Source organism: Phoxinus phoxinus (genome assembly GCF_949152265.1).
Source record: "Phoxinus phoxinus genome assembly, chromosome: 21".
In the NCBI taxonomy this organism is placed as follows: Eukaryota; Metazoa; Chordata; class Actinopteri; order Cypriniformes; family Leuciscidae; genus Phoxinus; species Phoxinus phoxinus.
In genome coordinates, this window is record NC_136896.1 from 18,459,430 (window position 1) to 18,485,892 (window position 26,463).

The 26,463-nt window shown below is 39.3% G+C and overlaps 1 protein-coding gene across 4 annotated transcripts in view; it reads right to left on the reverse strand.

Moving 5' to 3' along the window:
* The window catches only part of svild (supervillin d), a 146,518-nt gene that overhangs the window by 74,942 nt on the left and 45,113 nt on the right, over positions 1–26,463 (reverse strand). For all 4 annotated transcript variants that reach the window (XM_079595178.1, XM_079595180.1, XM_079595179.1 and 1 more), the window contains 2 exons: positions 19,482–19,516; positions 1,447–1,505 (listed from right to left, as the gene is read on the reverse strand). In XM_079595178.1, the coding sequence (XP_079451304.1) occupies positions 1,447–1,505; positions 19,482–19,516 (94 nt within the window). The remainder of the gene's footprint in view (positions 1–1,446; positions 1,506–19,481; positions 19,517–26,463) is intronic.

Sequence of the window (26,463 nt, forward strand, 5' to 3'; positions counted from 1 at the left end):
TCAGGGAACCAAGGTTACGTTAGTAACCGAGTACATTCACCATCGACTAATTCTCCTTCAGCGACGAACAAAGGTTCCTACATAGGACCTATCCACGGTCCTCAGGGCTCCAGTCGGCCGAACTACAGTCCCTTTTGCTGAAGAACGCTCTCCTGCTAGCCCTAGCATCAGTCAAACGAGTGGGCGACTTGCAAGTGCTCTCGGTGAGTGCTTCTTGCCTTGAGTTTGGGCCTCACCACTGTAAAGTCATCCTCAAACCAAGACATGGCCATGGCTACCTAAGGTGCTCTCTACTCCGTTCCGAGCACAGTTCATTACTCTCTCTGCTCTTTTCCCCTCTGAGGGCGTGTCTTAAAAAAAAAAAAAGTGAACACACACATCTTTGCTGAAATTGATTGTGCTGTTGTTGTTAACAAGCCATGGTTAATTTGCTCTGCCTTAGGATTGCAAGTGTCCTGGGACAGGTGAGGGTGTGAGTGGCAAACCCACTGCTGAAACTTGGCCCTGGTTTGTCCTCATGGATGAGGTGTTGGGACAGAGGCACTCCACCAACCCCCCTGTCCTCATTGCCTCAATCCCTGAGGACAGACCAGAGCCGAGTTCAGCAGTGGGTTCCCATGGTGAGGAGGAGCCAGGGGCAGCACCAGCATCAGCATCAGCACGAGCATCAGCACCACCACCAGCACCACGAAGGTGGCGAGACAGAGAGGGCTTCAGGAGTTTTTGGCAGGGCTGTAGTACTCGAGTCCGATCTTGGACTCGAGACCGTTTTTCTATGATCTCGGACTCGCTGGTATTCGTACTCGGACTTGTCTCGGTCTCGGCCACTGGTCTTGCCAAATATGGCTTTTGGTCTCGACCGAGTCCAGGTGTCTTTATTATGTTCCCAGTAATTTATATATATATTTATAATGATCCGTTTATGTAGATAATAAAAATAATACACTAGCCTACAAAATCGCATCAAGGTAAGATATAATTGAACATTTGATATATATATATGTGCCCTATGTTTTTTTCTTTCTTTTCATATTTCATTACATTATTTACGCAAGTTAACACCCAATAGGCAAGCCTACTTGAACAGTCCTGCAGCAAACCAGCTGGCCATGGTCTTGGCTAAGCCAAAAATACATGACCCCTGTATGATGCATGACATGATCCTACTGTACCTATATATTTATCAATATCTGATCAATATGCTTAAAACTAGTGTATGAAATGGTAAATGTAAATTATAATTGATTTTTCATTTTCATTTTGCACCAACGTTGCACAAATGTAATGGAAAATGTAATTTCAAATACAGAAATGCATTGCCATTTTACATATTGCATTGTCATTTTGCATATTACATTTCAAATTGAATATTGCTACTTATATGCTTCCATAGGTGACAGCCAGATGAACTGTACATTACAGTGCTTACAGATAAAGGGCACTTACTTTTAAAAGAGACGTCTTGGCAGGCATAGCGGTTTTGGCATCATCTGCTTTCCCGTCATCTGTCAACACACAAACAAAGAGTAATGTCAGAATGTGCACAAACACACATGCATGCACACCAATCAACGTGCCTGAAGTAAAATTTCCTCATACTGCACACAATATCAGATGCACTGAGTGAAGTCATGCTCCCAGAAGGATCGTTTCAGAGTTTGTTTTGGTTTTGATATTTAATAGAAAAACAACTCATACAAAAGAGACCTTCACACATACACACTTATGCTCTACTATAAACTCTTATCTTCAAGAACTTTTCTTGACCTCGACCCACAGTGTGAATGACCTTACAAAAACCACCTGTTCAGTGAGAGCACGATAAGAAGGGAATAGGGTTGGCTATCATTTGAATTATAGCAATTACTATTCTGATTCTGCTTATCCAATTCTTATCGATTCCAAGTTTAAAATGTGGTAAAAGAAATGTCTAAATAAACATTGAGATCAAACATATTTATTCTGTGTATCTTTTTGCAAAACATTTAGTTGCAGCTAAAAAGCATGAACAAAAATCATTAGCCTAAAGAACACAAGGAACTTTTGCCTATGGCTAACTGATATAAATGTCAAACATTATTAACGACAAGTACAGTCAGTAATAAAATAACAAATAAACAAATTAGCAATAGCTCAAATAAATAAAAGATACAATTTAAATAAACATTGTTTTTCAGTTCTAGAAAAGTATAGAAGTAGTATTCATATATATAATATAGTAGAGATGTGCATCTCCATAACCGATGCGATACACATCTCGATGCATAGACAACGATACGATACATTAAAGATACATATAAAGCAGCTACTCATGCGATACGATGTGATGCGATTTCGATTCAATAATTGCAATTCAATGCAATACGATGATATACAATTCAATATGGTACAGAGAGTTCGCTTTGGTTAAGACAGACAGAAAATCTGAAATTAACTTAAGTGGCTTCTGACTTCGTGCGTTTCCAAACATTGGATTTGTAATTATTTGGTGAAAGATGCAGCTCTACCTCTGCCATGTTAATCTATATTCTATGTCAGTGGTTCGCAAACTTTTTTCCTCCAAGGCACCCCTCCTCTCCGAATCAATACTGAACGTATCTGATTCCTAATCTTAAGCATTTGATTCTCAACTGTAGAAGGGAACGTGTGAGTTTGGATAATACAGTCCTTTATGTTCCCCGGGGTTGTGTGATTGAGATGAGAATGCTTTTGGAATGTTCTGGATTGAGATGAGAATGCTTTTTTCAATTCAATTTCAAATAAATTATGAGAGCAAACAGGATGAAGAAAATATCATTTTAAAGGAATTATACTGTGGGGCTGTTGAATGCTGATTCTAAAGTTGTTCCAGACAGGTCTTGACTGCATTACAGCTCCATATCACTTCGCCAAATTATTTCAGTTATTGCAAAGGTCCTTACAGTTTACAAACAGCAAAATATCCAAAATCCACAAAACACTGACCAAATAAAAATAACAAACAATAGAATAAAAATTACAAACTATTTACATGTTTTGGTAACACTTTACAATAACAGTACATGAATAATCATGTACTAATACCTGAATTAATAATTACTTCACTATGAACTAATGATGAGTTCAGACATGTACTAATATGGAACTAACCTTAACTACGACATGAGTCACATGAATGCTAACACTTTAGAATACTGTATCTTACTTACGGCATAACTAATAAGAAATTATTGAAGAACTGTAGGTAATTCTTCATTAACTACTTCTTCACTACTGTTAACTACTAAGGAAGATGTGTTAACTAATCAGTATGTAATATAAGTTTATGATTGTGTTAAGTAACAGTTAGTTAATCAATAACTAATGAATTCTGTCATACCTCCTGAAGAACTACTACTAATTATCTACTAATTAAGGTTCAAGAAAAATAACTAAGAAGTAACTAATGAACAGTCATACAAAACTAACCTCGGATTAGTTTTTATATTTTATATACAGTACTGTGTGTCTGTTTTCCTCAGCATAGAATGGCATTGAGTAAATTCATGTATTTGAGGCAACGACTGAGGGGAACTGAAAATAGAGGGAACTTATTAGTAATTAATAAAGAATTATTAGATAACCCTTCAGGAATTATTTATAACCTGAAACAGTATTCTAAAGTGTAAATATAGGGAACCCATTAGTAATTAATAAAGAACTATGAAATAATTATCCAGGAATTAGGCTACTTATAACCTGAAACATTATTCTAAAGTGAAAATATAGGGAACCCATTAGTAATTAATAAATAATTATCAAATAATTATCCATGAATTAGGCTACTTATAACCTGAAACAGTATTCTAAAGTGAAAATATAGGGAACTTATTAGTAATTAATAAATAATTATTAGATAATTCTTCAAGAATTACTTAGAACCTGAAACAGTATTCTAAAGTGAAAATATAGGGAACCCATTAGTAATTAATAAAGAATTACCACATACTTCTTACTCAAATAAAGTATGTGGTAATATGTGGTAATACTGTAAAAAAACTACGCAATCATCTAAACCTTTGCAAAATACACGACAATGACTCGTTTAGGCTACATGATATCTTCCTTTATTTCAGATGATATTTATTTTTAACATGTACAATACTGCCTACATTTAAACTTGTTTAACAAACATTTTAAAATTGAAAGTTAAACCTTTAAAAGCAATTCAAGTGTAGGCTAATCAACCGTCTCTGTTCACCCATATCCACGGTAGTGGTGCTGGATCTCTTGCGGGAGCTGGGCTCGTGTCCATGGTAGTTGTGCTGAATCTCTTGCGGGAGCTGGGCTCGTGTCTACGGTAGTTGTGCTGGATCTCTTGCGGGAGCTGGGCTCGTGTCTACGGTAGTTGTGCTGGATCTCTTGCGGGAGCTGGGCTCGTGTTCACGGTAGTGGTGCTGAATCTCTTGCGGGAAATGGGCTTGTGTCTACGGTAGTTGTGCTGGATCTCTTGCAGAAGCTGGGCTCGTGTCTACGGTAGTTGTGCTGGATCTCTTGCGGGAGCTGGGCTCGTGTCTACGGTAGTTGTGCTGAATCTCTTGCTGGAGCTGGGCTTGTGTTCACGATAGTGGTGCTGAATCTCTTGCGGGAGCTGGGCTCGTGTCCACGGTAGTGGTGCTGGATCTCTTGTGGGAGCTGGGCTCATGTCCACGGTAGTGGTGCTGGATCCTTTGCAGGAGATGGGCTCGTGTTCGGCGGTAGTGGTGCTGAATCTCTAGTGGGAGCCGGGCTCGTGTCCACGGTAGTGGTGCTGGATCTCTTGCGTGAGCTGGGCTCGTGTCCACAGTAGCGGTGCTGGATCCTTTGCAGGAGCTGGGCTTGTGTTCACGGTAGTGGTGCTGGATCTCTTGCGGGAGCTGGGCTTGTGTTCACGGTAGTGGTGCTGGATCTCTTGCAGGAGCTGGGCTTGTGTTCACGGTAGTGGTGCTGGATCTCTTGCGGGAGCTGGGCTTGTGTTCACGATAGTAGCGCTGGATCTCTTGCGGGAGCTGGGCTCGTGTTCATGATAGTGGTGTTGGATCTCTTGCGGGAGCTGGGCTTGTGGTCGGCGGTAGTGGTGCTGGAAAGAGCTTATGCGCATCCCGAGGGCAGAATGATGCGCTTGAAGCAACATGGAGTCACAGCGCGCAACGCTTCGAGTCTGCATTGAAAAGTTCAAAGCACAAAGGAAAGACATATTGATGCGTAGTGTATTATACAGTATCTATCAATGCAATAGTTTATTGAGCCTTTTCTTTTAACAGTTTTAAGTTTCAGTTACTTTGCGCGTGAAGAATAATTATAGTGCTCTGACTCTAATGTTGTGATCTAACAGACACTGCCTGTACCATAAAGGTAGCTGAACTAACTCGGGGTTACAGGATTAGTTGAGTTGATAAAACCAAACCGATGCAATCAGACTTTTGGTACTATGATGCAGCTCAGAGTCCTGCAACGGGTCGGGCACCCGCGTAAAAGTGTCTAAAACGGGTGGATTGTGTGACATTCCTAAAATTCATGGGCGGGGATGCGGGCGGATAATTAACTCATTGCGGGCGGGAAGTAGCGGATGAAAAATATGTGCAATATTTGTGTCTAAATTACCATTGCAGACATACGCAACGGAACGCAACAACGATATGACCTTTGGACCCATCACGATCACGTCACCACTGCGACAGTGCGACTTTCGTTGATGCTTCTCATAGCCTAGTTGGAGCGTTGCAGGAGACAGGAGTAGCTATGGATGATGTAAAAGTAAAGTTGGCGAGTGGAGTATATAAAATTGTTGACAACGAGTCTTTAAGGGCAAAATCGGATGTGTGGAGAAAGTGTGGTGTAATACGTGATCAGGAAAATAACATCATAAGCGGCTTTGCGGCTTGCAAAACATGCCATAAAGTTTTGGCGTTTGATAGCCGGAAGCTGGGCACGTCTTCTCTTAGGAAGCACGTCGAGACTTGCAAGAGCACAGCAGCAGGGGTTTCCAGTGCGGGGAAGACAAGGAGGCGATAACACAATTGGCTGTGCAATTTGTGTGCCGAGACATTAGATCAATTGAGACTGTGTGCGGCGATGGATTTTTGGAACTGGCACAGGGCTTAATAGACACTGGGGCACGAGCTGGCCTTGTGGATGCGCGCCAGCTTCTGCCCGATTCAACTACTGTCTCCCGTAGGATCACAAAATATGCCGAGGATAAAAGACAAGGCATAATTCCGGAGCTGAGGGAACAATTGACCGAGAGCAACGGGGCTGTGACGCTGGATTTGTGGACGGATGATTTCCGAAAAATTGGATATCTCTGTGTGACAATACATTACATTAAAAGCAATTGGGAACTGCAGGAGCGGGTGCTCTGCACAGCTGAATGGGACAGCAATTTACGTAAAACAGCTGACAACCTCAGGCCAGACATCGTCCAAGCACTCCGCAAATTTGGACTGGATGAGTTCTTTCCCAAACTAGTGTACGTAACTGACAGAGGTGCAAACATTGTTGCGGCCCTCCGCACAGTCACGAGATTGAGTTGTGCAGCACATATCCTGAACACCGTACTGTATATCACACTTGGGAAACCTGCTGGGGACGATTTGTTTGGCGAAGAGGTATCTGGTGTCATTGAGTCTGCTAAGTCGCTTGTGACTTACTTTAAGCAGTCACATCTCCAGAATCGTCTGCAAAAAAAAGCTGAAAGCATCCGTGGAGACGCGATGGAACTCGCTTCACACGATGCTGAACTCCATTAGCAGCCAGTACGAGGCCATCCGTGCTCTTCTGGAGGAACGTGACGAAGAACACCGTTTAAACTGCATGAGCAAGGATACTTTGCATGACATTGTGATTTTTTTGGCACGATTCAAAGAAGCCACAAAAGCTCTGGAAGCATCCAAAACTCCGACCATTCACTTGACAGCTGTGTGGTTGGAGCGCCTCAGACGGCACCTTCAGCCGTCTTCTACCGACAGTCTGACATTGTCATCGCTTAAAGAAAAATGCCTCAAGATTTTAAATGAGAAATTTGAGCTGCATCTCTTGCACAAGCTGGCAATGTTCTTGCATCCAAAGTTGAAAAGCCTGAAGCTGCTGGCAGACCATGGTGAAATTATGGGAGTTCATAGCGAAGCACGGTGTCTTGTGAAAGGTAAGCTTCAGTCACAAACTTATATGCTGTCTTGTCTTTAATAATTAACAATTATTGTTAATGGGCAAATTAATAATGTAGTGATATATATACATCCATGTGTCTATTCATTTTAAATAGAACTCGAGGAGGAGAAAGGCGAAGATCTGCTACCTGGTCACAGCATCTCGGCGGGCCCAGCTGTGAAGTGAGTTCGTTTGGTTTCAACAGCTGATTGTTTGTCAGACGTAGAGGACTCCAGCGATGACACTGTGCTGCCCGAGGACGAGATATCTGCATACATCGAGTTCAAGCCACTCAAGGGGGATCCTTTCGATGTTTTGTTGTGGTGGAAGGAGCATGCGAAAACATTTCCCAACCTGGCAATGATTGCGCGGATTGTTCTCTCCATCCCAGCATCGAGCGCTGTGAGTGAGAGAGACTTTTCCACAGCTGGATTTGTTATTCAAGAACGGAGAACGCAACTTAAACCTTGGACTGTGGACGATATCCTTTTCCTGCACAGTAACCTTAAGGGAAAGTAAATGCATAGGCATAAGCTATTGTTTGTGAGCGACAGGCTCAGATCGGTTGTATTTTTTTCTTGTTCTTTTTTTTTTTTCCATATGTCTATTTGCGCGTTATCAGGTTCCATAGCCTATTTAGGTGCTGAACGATGAGGCTATTTGAATGGCGCAAAACAAAGCACACTTTAGCCTGTTTCATTAGCCCATTCATATTGTGATGTTGAGAGGTGCGAGATAAAAAATAAAGCACTTTAATTGGAATGATTTTAGCGTGTGTGATTTATAGCGGGCACGGGTCGCGTAACGGACCAAATATTAACGGGTCTGGGCGGGTGCGGATTTAATTTTGATATTATCACGGGTGACGGGTCGGATCTGGTGCTGAACTTTGCGGGCACAGGTCTCCAAAAATGGACCCGTGCAGGACTCTGATGCAGCTCATCAACTTTCTCTGTCAACTCAGGCTTTGATCCTCTGCGTTTACACTTGGCATTAACAAGCGACCTTTACACATTGAAAAGTGTAAACGCGTTTCTGATCGGAATGTTATCCGATCAGCATGTCCTGGTTCAGAGGTAGTCGAGGATGCATTGTGATCGGATCTCAGTGTAATGTAAACACAATCCAGCCATCGTGTCTGCATTCACAGTAGTGCTGTGTTGAAAAAATCGATTCACCAATTCTGAATCGATTTTCATATTAATTTCTAAAGATCGATCCGTAACTCAAAGGATCGATTTAATAACAGGCCTATATTTTCCCCATAAACACACTGAGACATGGCGACCGGCAGCGCTGCTAATGCGGTCTCTCTGAATCCACCATAGACAGTAACGTTATATAAGACTTGTTGACCAGAAATGAGGAAAGAGCCGTTCACAGTGCGTTTTTTGCGCGTGCAAATTAGTTTTCCAGCCGCGCCTCTGTTCATGGTTGCCTAGCAACGGCAGACGCAACGGGAAAGCACGCGCTTGTGGAAAGGAGAAAGCGGTGCAAACTGCACTCTCCAAGATGACAAGGAAGTATCATCAAAACATTTATTGATTTCTAGCCCTTGCATTAGCTTTACTACTAGATATATTCATTGAGATGAGAAATAAAAAGCCGCCCTGTACAGCTATGATCAGCTGTTCGGCCGAGCTTTCCATGTTGTTACGGAAAGGCCGCTGGTTTTTGTCACATGACCTGTTGAGATGCATTGAAGTGCTTCTCACTGAATTTGCACGCGTATAAAACGCGATATGTGAACGGCCCCTAAAGTGGTATCGTGTGCGGTTGTATCTAGTTTAAAAGGCCTTTTAAATATGAACGCAGTTTTGGATTAAATAAAAGGACAGTCAAGTCAAATAAAACACGTTTTATCTCCTGTTTAGTTGGTAACACTACATTAAGATACCATTCATTAATATTACTTAATGCCTTATCTAACATCAACACATTGAGTGAACAATATATTTTTACAACATTAATGTATGTTTTTGAATGTTATTTAATACAAACACTTGATTGTTCATGAACAGTTAAAACTTTAGAAAATTTTATATTTTAAGAATATAAGATCGGATCGAATCGAATCGAATCGAATAATGATAATCGATTCAAGATCTTGAGAATCGGAATCGAATCGATTCTTGAAATTTGAATCGATACCCAGCACTAATTCACAGGTGGACGTCATATAAATCCCCGCCCAGTCTCCCCACGTGGCTGTCAGAAAATAATGGCCAGGCGCAGTTTAGACAAATTAAACTAATTTGAACCATATTTGTATCATCTCTACTCTTAATTTGGTCTCGTGCTACAGACCTAATTTAAATATATATTATTTAATAATTTAAATACAACAAACACACCGGAAAACACAGCTATACAGCATAGTTCGAAACAAAATAAGAATTAATTATTTGACTCTTAGTCTTTATATACATGTTTCTCATGTTTTCTCAATAGAATTCATAAAAGTATAGAATATAATAGCATATTTCTAATAAGGGCACATTGTAATGCAGTGTTACAACATGCCCCAGCTGCACAACTGAGAAATAGAGCTGTTGATTTTCCGTCTCCTTCTTGAGTTTTTCAATCTCCAGCTGCAGTTTCTCCTTTTGTAGCTGTAGAACCTCTCTCTGCAGTTCCAGCACATCTTCTCTAGTTGTGGTTGTGGTTGCACTTGCAGGTGATGTTTGCGGTCTTCTGAAAATACGCAAGTGATGGGGAAAATTACGGAAATCTTAAAAATAATATTAAAGCTGTTCTACATTGGATTAATTATTAATAGATTAATGATAATAGATTATTTATTAATTTAAATTTATTAATTTAATAGATTAATAATAGGCTGAACCAATCGCTACATAAATCATTACTTGGGGGTTGCCTGTAACGGCGCTCTGCTGGCGATCTGATGGTGCTGAATTTGTTCAGAGTGCTGTAAGGGTCTAAGTGTGAAAGGAATGTCAGTTATATCATTATGTTATAATATTATGTCTCTAATTATGTCAAAATAATAATGTATCCTTTAAGCCACTAGTGTTAGCTATATTCTGATACAGTACAATAATGCCTCACTCTATGTTAACGTTACACTGTTGCGCTGGTTCAGCCTCACTCTCTAAACCTCCACAGATGCCAGACAGGACAGGTGAGTCAGCTCCAATGATGTTTTGAACCATTATAGTACAGTCCGACAACTCAGCCGGTGGGGGTCCTCCACCTGTTGGTCAGTTTTGTATCGTTAGGTCTTAGCGAACTCTTCACCATGGTGCGGTACAATCTTAAAAGCGTAACTTGTTAGTCTAATATTACCTGTTTTGTTGGCTTCTTTCTTATAAGCGCTCAGCTCTTTTTTTGCGAATACAGAGATGTTTTCATATTTTTTAACGACTTCCTGAACCGTCCTCTTCACATCAAGATTCCTTGCATTAATTGTTTCCGTTATTTCTTCCCACTGTTTCTGTTTTTTCGCCGCAGTTACATTGGGATTTAGTTTGCTTTTCAAAAGTGTTTTTCTTTTACTATATTCGTCAAGAAGAATACATTTCTCCTCCTCTGTCCAATTAGGCTTTCTTTTTTTGTTTTCTTTATCCATTCTGATCGTTTATAGCTATACTGTCTATGATTCCGATAGCCTAGGCTACTTTATTTGATGAAACCGCTAGTGTTAGTGTTTTGCGTATCTATGGCAACAACAGACTTTTATAACGTGAATCCAGGATCGCTGTCGTGAAACACTTAAATGTTTCCCTTACCTAAGAGAATCGTTTAAGAGATTATATGCAACACCCTTAAGTTATTCTCTTAGGTAAGGGAAAATCGCCCCTTAAGTGTCATACTTAAGGGAAAAACTTAAGGTGCTTTATGCAACCGGGCACTGGGATTTAAACCCTGCTAGTTCTACTGGTTAGCGAAGCATTAAATAACTCTCTCAACTGTTAAAGGATAATTCCGGTATTTAACACCTTGAGTCTATATTGTAGTTTGTTTTGGATGAACAAGAGTGGTGGACAAAATTTTTTTGACAATGGTTCCTCTCTCGAGTTTTTGACTGAATTGGCCATGGACCCATTTAACATTGGAGTCAATGGCCATGTCCGAAAATGTCATTAAAACAACCTTTAACATTAGTTTGCAAAACTGTGCAACTCACCGAGTGATTAGTGATGTTAGTTGATGTTCCAGAAACAAAAAGTGTTGCGAAATACAGTTTCTGTCGTGTTTTATTCGTCATTTTGTAAAATCCCATTGAACTCTGTTGAAGGACTGAGTGCTCGTTAATATAAATACGCTACCGGAAACGGAAAGGGGGCTGTTTACATTTGGTCGATGTAGTCTTTTTGCTCGATTCTGTTTCTCATAAGGCTAGCGAGCAGAGCAACTGTGCTCCGGGAGAGTAAGCGAAATAAACAAACAAAACCTTGAAAATATTGAAAGACGTGACCACTGACCAGTGCAATATGAAGTTGAACTCGACTGTGACCGTGAGTGTCCCGTGAGACATAAACATCGGTTATCGCCATCAAGTGGTCGGGAGTGTGCTAATGCTTCAGATTCAAATATTGAGCGGAAGTTACACGGTTGTGAAGTGTCTGAAAAAATAGTTCTACTATAGCAAAATAAACGGATTGGAATCATATATTGCGACGGTATATTGTTTATAATCATCAACGAACACCACTAACCACTCGGTGAGTTTAACAGTTTTGTAAACGAACATTATTGGCAGTTTTAATGACATTTTCGGACATGGCCATTGACTCCAATGTTAAATGGGTCCATGGCCAATTCTTTTATAGTCAAAAACTCGAGAGAGGAACCATTGTCAAAAAAATTTTGTCCACCACTCTTGTTCATCCAAAACAAACTACAATATAGACTCAAGGTGTTAAATACCGGAATTATCCTTTAAATAACAGATTGGAGATTAAAATAATATCAGATTTGTCTAATTGTAAATAAACACTAAAAATAGAGATGAAAAATTAACTTAAGCAAGAAATGTACTTTTGCTATGGTTAAATACACAAAGTTTCGTCATGCTGACATGTGTGGTATTTAAAGTATTTAAAACAAGTGTGTCACAACTTGCCCCGTGTTACTTTACCCTGTGAAACCCTATGTGTATGTGCGTGTAATATAGCCTGCCCTATATTTTTATCATATCTAAAAATGTGCATGTATATACTAAGAAAGATTCATATTCATTGTTTTTTAGATGCAACCCCAACTCCAAAAGTTCTTGACAGCAGATAAAGAAAAAATATAATTCAAAGTGATGAGTATTTACGTACCACAACCTTTTATTATTTCTGGAACATTTTAAATCACAAACACTTGTTTGCAGCAAACAGAAAAAAAGAGTGAAATTCAGAAAACCGGTGGAGGGTCACTCCTCCAGAATACAGTGGCGGAGAAGTGGGCTCTGAGTAGCAATAAGGGACGGCCAATTATGGATGGGATTACAGGTGCTGTACAATCTGACCCTGGTGCTGGCTCCTCTAAGCAAGTAACACGGGGTATGTGTGCAATACATTACTATTTTTTTAAGTTTTAAATATGGCTGACTGCATGTTCTTTAGTAGAGTGTCCCTGTTGAAGCCAGCACACATGCACACAGTATCCCACACAGAGGTCAGTATGCAGCAGACAGAACACCAGAAACATACTTTACAACAGTTATGCTTTATATTGGCCTACTTTATTTATTATGGTGGAGGAAATGATGAAGACACTCTGTGTTCTGAGACAGTTGCTGAGGTGAATGCACTGGGCTTTTTATTATGGCAAACATTTGAATGTGTGGCATAAAAAAGGGACTGGCCCTTACACATCTATTTTATTGTAGGATTTTTCACAACCTGCCCCAGAAACTGAAGCCTCTACCTCCATAGGCTTCAGAAGAAATGTGAACAAGGTAAGGATTTAAAACCCTTGACATAAATTACAGTCCTGTGTTTGTAGGAAGTCAAGGAACTTTTGTGATTTGTTTAGCCTCCAGAAAACTTGTATGATCATGTTTGTGGTGGAATTATGTTTCAGGAGGAAACCGACTCAGTCAGGGCCCTTTACAAAAGAAGCCTATAGAGCTAGACTGCACACTAAAGGAGCCGGACTGTGAGCTGAGGAGGCTCCAAATTAAAATAAAAAAAATTATTTGGAGATCAAACCGCTGGATTAAACTGATCTCAGTATGTGAACTTATTTAACCAAGTAACACTTTAGCATGAATATTTATTAAATCAACTTTCTCTTGCTCTCTTTCTCCCTCCCATCCCACAGTAACAAGTTAGTTCAAAGGGGAAATATTAATAATAACTCATAACGTGTTATGATTAATTATAAATATTTGGGTCAGTTATTGGATTAACTTAATGTAGCTAAATTAATATTACAATCAATTAATCAGTCCGTCCAACGCACTCTTTTGATTAATCATTTATTCTAAGAAAAGGATGTTTTTCATGGCCACAGAAAAATGATTATTTCTTAGCATGTGCAGCGCTTAGAGTGTGTAACAGGATCAAAATCGTAATATAGCCTTTGTTGCAAGCAGAGAATCAGAACCAAGAATCAGTAGCCTAACAACGGATCCAGCTGCAGATCAGTAAGTGCTTTGTTCTAGTCGCGATATGAAATGGTGTCTGTAAACCGCAAAAGACTGTTTTTGAATCGCGTTTCTGTGTTTGAATGAATGAACGGCACATATACATGCTGTTGTTTACTACACCTCGCGCGTGTCTGTGTGAATGAATTTAGCTTTTAGCAAACTATCTATATTGCCTACTGAGATGAGTAAAAATCGACTGAATACGTTGAAATAAAATGTCTTTGTATAAGCAACATATTAAACGGCAAATTAACATTTATGCCCTAATATATATTATAAAAGACGATATGTTACAGACGAAATATGAAAGACAACATTTCGGTTTGGATAGATTATAAAGTTTTTACTGCCACATCAAAACCTAATTTACAAGGTGAAAACAAAATCTTAAAAGGTCAATATAAGCCTTCTCTTTAAATTATTTTTGTGTTTTATTAGTGACAAATTTGGGGAGAGGATGGCCTACATCCAAAACTTTCTGAAAATACGAATGAGAATTAACTGCACAATTACTAGAAATGTTTACTTTGGATATTATACAATTTGCAAGCATACAAAGTTTGTGGAAAAATACACTTTTCTTCAAGATGTTTCCAACTCTGAACCAATTCTGTAATATATATATATATATGTATGTATATGTGTGTGTGTGTGTGTGTGTGTGTGTGTGTGTGTGTGTGTGTGTGTGTGTGTGTGTGTGTGTGTGTATATATATATGTGTGTGTGTGTGTGTGTGTGTGTGTGTGTGTTGTCTTTGCATTCTTTCTTGTGGCTCAGTGACACCTGAATGAAAGGCTCATTAGTATGCAGCATTAGCAGGTCTTTGTCTTCTCAGGTGTGAATGAGGACATTATTCATGACCTTGTTGGATCATTCACGCCCACCTGCATATTGCCTTTCCAAACAAAAAGTCTTACAAAATTGAAAATCGTTCAAAATTGTTTAATGTGAACGATTAGCCCGGATGATTTTCAGATAATTTTGAAGTAAAAACTCTAGGCGACAACATCCATTAGTCAAAAGTATTGTGGGAATATGTGAAGTTGGTCGTTTGTGGTCTTATATCAGAACATTTAAGTTTGAGTTTTTTAAATAACCACGCATAAATAATATTCTCTCAAAAATACAAACATGTACATACATGTTGCTCACATATTATGATAATCATGTTCGTGCTAAATATAGTGTAATTACACCTTTGCCATTAATATGTTTATAAGCAACTGAAAAAAATACAAATATCAGGGCATGTCAAAACATCTCAAGGACCCCAAAAACACCTTAGACCCCAGAGGGTTAAAGATTGTTTCTGTCTCCCCCATTGTCTCTGTCTTGAGCATGTGACCACATTTTTTAACAGCCATAAAACCAACTTATCTGATCATGGTCATGGTAACCAAGACCTTCTTGCACTCACTGGGGGATGGGATCACAGATCCCAGAGTGAGTTTTAAAGATTTTTTGGTACATATACCAAATAATTGTGTCTGATTTGTCTCAGTCGTTACACCACAAAACCAATAAAACAGTTTGAGACCTATCTGCAGTTTCAATGTGCTTTTATTAAGTGTAATATTGTATTATGATTGCATCTACATCTGCACCAGCTGGGTGGTCAAGTGTGATTGGGTCAGTTTCATCGACGAGAAGCTTTGTGGTGGTTCTCGCTCCTTTCTAATGGTGGCTATATTGTGCAGAATTACACATGCAGCCACTATCTGTGATGCCCGTTCTGGTGACTCTTAAGCGCTGAACACAGTTGAAATGTGCCTTTAGGATCCCAAAGGTCATCTCTAACTTCACTCTGGTTTTACTGAGAGCCACATTGAAGCGGTTCTGTGGCCCTGTCTGCGGGTCATGATAGGGGGTCATTGTGTAGGTTTTGCTGTCCCAATTCAAATTAACAGTGTTTTGTACTGTACCAAATTTAACTTGCTTTCCTCAAAGCACTGACAAAACACACTCAGAAAATTCATGAGTCATGCACTGGAGCCAGGCCATTTGGCATCCAAACTTACGTTCATGATCACAAGTTATCTGCAGATGAAATGTTTAGTAGATCATTGTTATATTTGTTAATGTTACTATTAATTTAAAGATATATCCCACAGAAAATAATCATCTCGCATGTATGCCTACCTGAACATTAAGGCTGTGAAAGGACTTCCTATTAACATAATCTGCCTCATGTTCTCCTAGAGCACTGGAGATTGCAATATGTAAGTCCAATGACTCTAGGGAATCCTATCATAAGATTAACAGAATAATAATAAAAAAATATTTAAAATAATTCTTAACATGTACTGTATTGTATAGTACATTTGTGAAATTTGCTTTTTGAAAGAAAATATTTGTTCATGTGATGTCACCCTATCAATATATATTACCGGCAATTTTATAAAAGCCCTCTTTTATGGACATGGTCGATAAATGTCCGGGGAACATTATTAATGAAACTATTAATGTACTCCTGCAGAGCGAGGACCACCTTGCGAATGGTTCGACAAACCTTGTTTTCCCCTAGGTTCTGTGCATCACTGACCATGCAAGTATGTACCACTTGCAAAAAAACGCAACGCAATACCATTTGTGGTACAGTAGTTGCATGGATTCAACGTGTCAAATTCTTCATGTGCGGCTCAAGAAGTTTGCAAAGATAAGATATTCCTTCCGCAGAAAATCTGTATCTTTCATACAAGTAACTAGCAGGAAAGGTAAGGGAATTTTGTCTGTCCCTAAAAACTCTTTCTCTGCGAAGTGCTCGTCTAACGATTTGTGCCGAGTTGTCCAAAAGGTGAAGCCATTGCAACAGACACTGGGAATTAATTATGTCACCTATATATTTCTTTGCTCACAGCTGATTGGTCAAACTTCAGTCTGAGATCTCGAATCCAGAACATAACCTGCCCCGGAGCAGGTTAGCCATGCAGCGTAAGATACCATGGCGACGAACACCGATTAAAGCAGAGCTACTTTCATAGTACCTAAAACCTAGGGTTGGCGGAAACTAAACTGAAACATAGCTGGCTAGACACCTAAACTGGCTTCATGGTATCGGCCCCCGGTAGAAAGTAACATGATTAAGTTACAGCAATAAAGTCCAGCAAGATAAAGTTGTTTTATGCAAAACCGTTAGACCTGTATCTACAGATCAAGTATAATAATAGTAACATTGAATCATCTTGGAGAGAGTTTCATCGTGATGACTGTCGTAACCGAACGCGACGCGCTGTTTGAATGTTGAATGGAGAATGATTGACAGCCGGAGGGAAAAATGTACGTGATCTTGAATTTAATGACTTACATATTAATTTCGATCTCACATTATACTATATAATGACTTCAGAACACTTATAATATAGTGCAGAAAACTTTATGGTGCTTTATAATGTTTTTGTGCCTTTTGTGGGGTTTAACAATAACACAGAATAGTATACAATATCGGATTTGGATTGGCCTCGTCTGACCGATACCCGATCCGGCAAAAATGACAGTATCATACCGATACTAAGTATCGGATCGGTGCATCCCTACTTATTTTATAGTCCAGTTTAACAACAGGGGAGGTCTGTGAGTCACACAATACAAAGGATTACTGCTGTTGAAACCTTTGTCAGTCAAAATTGTTAATCAACCCGCTTCCACGTTGATTTTACAGTAAAATGGCAGCGGACTTCACAAAAATGTCCAACTCCTCCACAGGCATCAATGATGTGGACAAATCCTAAAATCTGCTGAGTTCACACATTCAAATGAAATGACCTCATTGCAAAATACTCTACAGCAGATTAGAGAAGAAAATACTAGAATACAGCACACAGAAACTGTGATCACTCAAACCAACCCATTAAGTAGGGAAACTCGAATTACGTGGTTTGGGGGCCACTTGCAGACCTGAAAGTAATCATACTTTATGTGGCTTAAAAATGTGTCTGTTCTTACATGTAGCTGTGGTTGTTGGTTACTGAACATTTCAATTACCTTGTTTATTAAAACAGTCATAAGTCATACTGTAAGTGCAAAAAGGAGCCTATTGACTTTTAATACATATTCATGGTCTTAATGTGAATGATTCATTAATTCACATTATACTTTAAATATACCACAAAAGCCAATATTTTATGTGATACTATTAACAAAAACTAACAAAAGGCCAAAATTAATCATCTATTCCATGATGTGATGGAAACTGACGATTTATTTGATCGGGCCAACGGTCAGTGACAGACGGTGGGATGTGTCGGCTGACCAAAAATTCATGTTGCATCAAAAACGCAATGCCAAAACGACATTTGGATCCGAATGCTAGGGCGTCCCCCACAGGCGACGCACGCCGTCCCCGCCCGAACGACGTGAAAAGTGGACGCATACTGGAAGAACCCGCAAATTGGCCAACTCATTGAGAACCCGGTGCGTTGATACCGCCTGCATTATACAAGAAACAATATGGAAAGGTGCCAAGGTCATGCAAAGCATGCAAACAAGGGGACCCTATATAAATATGGGATACACGCTAGGATAAAGAAGAAGATTCCATGATGTGTTAAAAAAAATGTAAACAGTAAAAAATCATTATTTTTTTATAAGTGAAAGTATGAAAAACAGATTTTCATTTTGAGACCGTAAAAGATTATATTTATCAGTGTTATTAAATTATATGTGTTAACAAATATTAACTCTAAAGGTAATCTAAGTGTAGAAATAAGCTGAAAAGACCATGTACAATTAAATATCCAATATCACCTAATATACACTACAACTCAGGTTTGGGGTCAGTAAGATTTTTTATTTTTCAAAGAAATGAATACATACTGAATATCATTCAGCAAGGACACATCAGTTTACAAAAAGATATTATTATAATTAATATATATTTATGATAATAAAATCTCAGGTCTGAATATTAAAATGAGAAATGTTTCTTAAGCATAAAATGAGCATATTAGAATGACTTCTGAGAAATCACGTGACACCAAAGACCTGAATAAAGACTGCTGAAAATTCAGCTTTGCCATCACAGATATAAACCACATTTGAAAATATATTAAAATAGAAATTCATTATTTTAAGTAGTAATGATATTTTAGAATATTACTGTATTTGTTATTCAATAAATGGAGATTAAGAGCATAATAGACTTTTAGAGCAAAATGTGTTGAACCCCAATCTTTGAACGGATCTAATATTTTCCAATAACAAATAAAAAAAATATTATTGACAGATAACAATGTGATGCAGATATATTATATGAATCCCTAATTTATTGTCTTTGGCCAGCAAATACCTCATCTATATTATAAACAATTGACAAGAAAAAACCTAAAATTCTACCATAATGAACAAGACAATGACACAACAAAATCAAAAGTGATGCAACATACTCATCCAATGTAGACAAATATGCTAAACACGGAAACTCCCTTTCCGAGGAAAAAAAAAAAATTAGATTGTGGTTTGCAGGCCACTCGGGGTCTGGGTCTACTTTGAGTATCACAACTTTGAAGTGAAGCTCTTAGCGGAACAGGATGGCTGTATACACAATTACACATGTGCACATATGTGTGTAAGGCTGTTTGTGTGTTTCACAACATTTTCTCCAGCTGTATGTGAGTACATCCCTGTCTCTCTGCTCTTTTAAAAAGGGAGAGTGTGGCACAATTGAGGCAAGAGAAAGGAACTCTGTGTTTCAAAAAGGGGCTCTTTGAAGCCAATGAAAGGAAAGGAGACTTACCCTGTGGCTTCTGGGCTTCCTCTGCTTCCAGTGGACTGTGTGTGAGAAAGAGAAAGGCAAAGACTAATGAGCTTATGAATTAATATGTGGCAAGCAAACAAAAGATGACACAGCTGCTCCTGAAACCTAATCACCGCTTTGTCGCCCCTCACGGCATTTCCATTGTCCTGCTTAAGGCAGATAAGAATGGGAACTCGGTGGTTGATAAAAGCATGAGAAAGCACACACAACACATAATATCTGCTACACATTGGTAAAGGATTATTCAAGCACTGTAAAGACTAACAACAGGTCAATCTAGAACTTGTAAAGTCATTGTAATTTCCTTTACAGTCATGCAGGCTGTGTCATGGACTTTTTGCACAACACTGCGATATTTGGATAAATCTGTGAAAAACAAATAAATCATGAAAGGCACATATCTGAGATGAAACCATACATTTAAAAATGTGTGCCTTTTAGTTCATCAATGCTTCGAGGCCATAAGCTAGTTCACACCTAAAAAGTATTGTGTGCAGCTATCACGTTTTTGGTCTGGAAAATCACAGGAAGTGGGAAATATACACACCAGTTATTTACATAGAGACGTTTGAAATAAATTCAGGCGGTGAGTAGCTGTTCCGGCATTATTACTCCCATTTAATTATTCACGTGTGGTTTTGTACACAGCTGTTCGCAAGGATAAAGTACAAGAGACGCAACAATTACAATGTAACTATCATATTATGGTTAATATATGATAATATATTTAATAAGATAAAAGGTGTGTAATATGAAAAAACAGATATTTATCATTTAGTTTACCGCTTTCAAATAAGACACATTTATATTACTTAAATTTATAATACTTAATACATTTATATTTATCTAAACACACATGGATTTATTTTATACAAATCTAAATGACACTAATGTAAGGTAATTTATATTTATTTAGAGTATATTATGTCATACCTTCTATTCATATTCATATCACGAATCAAGCATCTAATAGACATTTGCAGGGTGTTCCAAATGAACTTATTTAGTGAATAGACATATTCGCTATCCCGTGCTCAGTGAATAAGGAGCAGTGAACACTGTGTATGGACCCTGTTGATCGGACCCACAGCTGTTTTATGCTGTGAAGCAACTAAAGCCTGTTGACTATTTAAAAACAACAAAAAAAGTGTGTGTATGTATATACATTTACATGTAGAGAACATGTAAAAACAGGAATAGAAACGAAATTCGAGAAATAACAGCACACACAGGACCAGCAAAAATATGTGACATGTCATTATAAAACCACAACTAACAGGAAAAAACTCGTTTTTATCAGACAGCACATATGGCTAGAGGCTTATCTACACCCAAGGCAAGCACAAAGAGCCACGAACTACCATACTAGTAGAGTTTTCTTTTCCCTATGAGAGTTCACCAAAGGTTGTGTTACAATGAATCAATGCTCATACAACTAACATTTCTGAGAAACAAACAAAGCTTTCTGTGTTTAGAGTGTACAAGTTACTGCTAGGGGAGAAACATGGCATAAATGTGTAAGAGACACCCCACTGGGTGAAACGCTTCTAAATAACATGACAAATTTAAAGGGAGATTTACACAACATCCACATTTTTTAGCTATCCAAAGTTTTTCCAGAAAATTACAAAAATAATATAAAATGTAAATACTACATATTGTTGTTTGCAAATTTCTTAAATTGTAATAACGTGTTTGTTCTTGGTATAAAGTTTTAAAGGAAGTTCACCTTCACCCAAACATTTTATTGTCATCATTTTCTCACTCTCATGTCCTTTCAAAGGCACATTGCTGTTATTATTGCAGTGAAACAAAACGACCTGAAAAATCTTCAAATACTGTAGAACTTTTCATAAGTTCTTCATGACCACATGGTGCTTATGGCACAGGTTTGATGTCATGGGAATTGGTTATGAGCATTTGAGCAACATTCTAATCTGATTTTAAAGCTGCAGCAGAGGGGGTGATTATCAATGTGTGAGAAACAGACCAAATATAAGTTATTCAAATATATGTTTCAATAATATATTCAAAATATATTATTTTTGGACCTTGTCAGCTCATGATCACCAACTGCTGCAGTCCTTTTGTGTTCTATGGGGACAAAATACAGCATACAGTACAGTTTTGAAACAACATGAGGGTGAGTAAAGAAATGCTGATTGGCTGAAGACAATTTCTGGAAGGGCAAGAACTATCCTTTGCCCCAGGAATGTTCTGAAAATCCATTCCTTGAACCTGACGTGTTGGGTTTCTGAGAGAGGTCAAAGGACTTGGATGCACTCATCCTGGCCAACAGCAACAGAGGAAGAAATATAGGAAAAAGATGGAATAGGATGTTTGGGAAGGTCAAACAATAAAGTTCAGAATAGAAGAAAGAGCAGAGGAAATGAAAACATTTGATGAAAGAGTAGGTAAGGGGTTGAAAAAGCATGACCCAACTCATTCATTCATAAAGAACGGCCTTGATATTACAGCAGCCTGCAGCTGAACCCTATTAGACATGCTGGATGTGTTTTCAGAGGACAGAATTGCACAGGTACACATAATCCGGTTGTATATTGCTTCCCTCCACTACTAGTCATTTAGCACATATCTATTAAGATCCTGAGATTCTTCTCATTTAGTATATCTCATATTTTTACTCGAACTCTATAACAGGTCAGGATAGTCTGAGCTTTGCAACACAAATTTTAATTTGAACCAACTCTGTATTTTAAGCTTTCCTTTACCAAAGGTATTGTATTGTATTGCCACATGGCTGCATTTGTTATAACACAAAACAGATGAGAGAAAAAAAAAAAAAAAATCCAACATCATTTCTCTTATCTTATAACAGTCAAAAGTTTGGAAACATCTACACATTCTTCAGAATGAGGTGCATCCTCAGATGCTTTTTTCAAACTGTATTGACATGCATGCTGGTGCTGGGCAGTTGTTGGCTGCTTTTCCTTTATCATTCACTCCGCTCCAACCCACCCATTGAATTTAGTTTTGAAATGAAATAGGGTAATTTTAGATTAAAAAGTAATTAAAATTTTTGACAAACTTTTGGTAGTACAGATTTCCATATTAATTTAAATTACAGGTGCAAATGCTCAAAGATAACACCTCTTTGATCGAAAGATTACCAAGGCAGAATATCATGTGGTCAGATCAAATCCACCGCCAACACGTCTGCAGCACACAATCTCACCGATTCTTAAACATACCTGAGAAAATAGCTAAAGAATACCATTGCGTCACCTCATAAATCGCATGCACTTTGGCCATTGTCAGTGATATTCAACGTCCCATTCAGGTTTACTTTCACTTTAACACATACGCCTACACAAACCAGATAAGACACTTACAATACAGACAACTAAATACTAAACAGTTACATGCCGGGACAGGACAGGCTGGTTTAACGTGTAGTGGCTAAGTCTGAGAATGAACAATGACAACATGCAACTCTTAACAATTTTAATGAGGTAATAAGTAAAGCTGGCATGTTTGTAAATCTCTAGAAAAGCAAGTGACTGCACCACAGAACTTTAAACAAATCAGATAAGGGCAACATGCTGGTGGCAAGTACAAATAATTGGTTATATCATGACTTACAGGTCAGAAATGTCTCAGTTTCTTTTGAAATTTGCATTTTCATCTAAAAGATACAAAACATTTCTTATGGATGTCAGGCCTACAAATTGCAATAAAGCACATCATACATCAGTATCTATAGACTAAATCCAAGCCTTTAAGTGGTGGACCACTTCAACAATAAAACAAAAATTAAGGACTACCTAAAAACACAAATCTGGAGGAAACCACAGACTAATTCAGATTAAGTAATCGTAAAGTCCCCCTGTAGTCAATAATTGTATCACTTAAAACTCATCTATGATCACCAAAATTACATATTTAAATGTTTTTTCCTTGAAAAAAATAAAAGGATTCATGCTTTAAAATAGCTTGAATGTAAACTATATACTCTTGACTCAGTATACGCGGTTCTATGAATATGCAATATGCTCTGTCTCCATTTATTCACACCAGCTCAGAGATCCACTCGTTGATGATCACACATTGACGTGATTGGTTACAAAGTAGTTTGTGACGTCAGAAACTCGTTGTTGAGATTTTGGTTCAGTGCCATTTTAAGGAGAAAGTACTCTGCAATGGTGATGACTTATGTATTTGCAATGGTTTGTCTGAAAGTATATTTTTTTTAAAACACAGACAAATAAAAAACAAAGCTTGGTTTTTTACCACGGGGGGTCTTTAAGTAATGTAAAGTCACATTAGTTTATACCCTACATCTTGAAATAGCTTTACATTTACAGATCTACAATTTTGCCAGTTCTTATTTCATTACAATTAGCTAAATATAGTTATGTTAGTTCTAACATACAGCCTTGGGTGTAGATAAGCCTCTAGCCATATGTGCTGTCTTAAAAAAACTTGTTTTTTTTCCTGTTAGTTGTGGTTTTATAATGATATATATGTGTGTGTGTGTCAAATATTTTTGCTGGTTTAGTTTGTGCTGTTATTTCTTGAATTTTGTTCTAAAATTAAATGGAATTGTTTAGAAATTTATATTCATGTGTTAACATGTTTTCTACATGTAAATTCCTGCTCAATTGCTCCTGTCTGCCTTGCTGCTGTTGCTCTGCTGAGTTTGGTTTGCGTCTGTAAGCTTTGTTCATCTTTCTGTTTTGAATCATTATTTACTATCATTCCCTGTTGTTTATACTGCTAAATATAACTTACTCAACATCACATATTAACCTTACATCGCAAGCTTCAATCTAAAGTGTTGCCAGCACAAACACGCTAGTAATTCGCTAGCCAATTAGTGTGCCATCCGTGCGCTCTTTATTTATTTATTTTGCTCGCGCGCCTTTTACATATCCAAAAACTGTGGTGAGTACGATCAGTCAACAAACACGGTGAGTCATGTCATCTTCTCCTCTTATTGTCACTTGCACTTTATGTAACATGTAGCATAGCCTTCTCTGTCAGCACAGCATTTGCATGTGATAAATGCAGGGAGATAGTCAGGCTGAGGGAGAAGATTTCAGAACTATAGACACGCATCCAAACTTTAATTGAGGTTAATTCACCTTTGGCTAAGCCCCACCCCCCTTAGTTACTGTTGCTACCTCCGACAACTTCATCTGGGCTCTGGTTTGGTATCAACATGGCTTATGCTGTGACGGCTCTTCCTGCTGGAATTTTATCAAACTTTTATAAAGCAGCAAATAAAGTGTCCGATAAGAAGTAGGCAAAAGTGTTTGCAGTATGCGTTTGAAGGCTTTATTCAAGACATACGGTGAAACGCAAGCAGCAACAAGGCATCCAAATACAGGCAAAAGCATAACGGTCACAGTCAAAAAATGAACCACCGAATATCCTAATCGAGACGGAGGCTGGGACTAACAATATCAGGAGAAACACTGTTCATACAAAGCTGGGTAGGTCTCTATTCACTTCTATAATCGTTATTATTTACAAAGCAAACGGACTACGCGAGTATAAAGTTGTATTTATTAGCAGCGTGTGCTAGCGTATCAACAATTAGGGCAGAGAACCGAAATCATAACCTAAACCAGCATAAAACTGTGTAACTAGTATAACTTCACAGTAAGGTTAAAAGGTAAATGTATCTTAGAGCAAAGGTGAGCTTGTTGATCCTTGAGGGGTTTCGCTGACTGAGGACGTCCACACAGTTTAATCCAAAGACGACACTTGTCAGTATTTAACTTCGGTTTCGGGAAGGGGAAAAAACGGACACCCCCTCCAACCTCTCTGGGAAACGCGTATCTGTTTTACAAATGCCCCAGGCACAACGTTGTGGCGAGCAGGACGAGGTCGAGGGACGTGAGAGCGGCGTGAGACCGGTGGTGTGATTAATGATGAGCGACACCTGCGCGACGCACCGGTCTCGTATTTCTCACGGAGGAGCGGAGGCATAAAAGGAGGAGCGACGACAGTGAAGATCGAGAGAGGACAGGCCTGTGTTTGTGTTGTGTTTTATTTCTGTAGCCAGCAGTCGTCCGCGAGGGACTGCTGGCTTATACTTTCATTTTGTATTTGTTTATTTATTTATTAAAATGTTTGAACGTTCGCCGGTTCCCGCCTCCTTCTTCCCATAACATCTAACCTTGTTACACTGGTGCCGAAACCCGGGAAGGAGGAGGAACGTGCTGTCAAAGAGCCCTCGCCGCTGTGGAATCCGTGGTGCCATCGAGCATGGTGGGCAGTTTCCGTCACCATGGACGCTCGAGGCGGCGCGCTGGAGTTGCCCGGGAGACGGTCGAGCTCGCGGCCGGTCGCCTGGGTGCTGGAGGGGCGGCTGCCGTCCGTGAGGGAGTGGAGGAGTCGCCGCCCTTCGCCGTGGGCCGGAGCCTGCTGCCATCCGCCATGGCGGGGAGGAGCAGGGAACAGGGGACTCCGGCCGTCTGCCCGAACCCGGAGGAGTCGTCGCCGTCCACCAGGCGGCCGGAGTGTCGAGCCGTTCACTGAGGGCTATCCAGCGTCACTGCCAGGCACCGCGGAGAAGATCGCCCAGCTGGTGGAGGTCCAGATGACAGCGCGTTGTGGGAACCGGTCCAATATTTTTTTTCCTCTCTCCCCTCTCTCGTCACTGTCGCTCCATGCTTCCGTCTCCTTTCTCTCGCCTCGTCTATCCATAACCCCACGTCCCGCGGCCACCGTGATCGGTTCCCCCGGAGGGAGGGGGAGGGGGGGAGTTGAGCGCAGTCTCGTGGGTACCCCCCGGCCTGCGAGGGGCGATGGGAGTATGTGGCGAGCAGGACGAGGTCGAAGGACGTGAGAGCGGCGCGAGACCGGTGGTGTGATTAATGATGAGCGACACCTGCGCGACGCACCGGTCTCGTATCTCTCACGGAGGAGCGGAGGCATAAAAGGAGGAGCAACGACAGTGAAGATCGAGAGAGGACAGGCCTGTGTTTGTGTT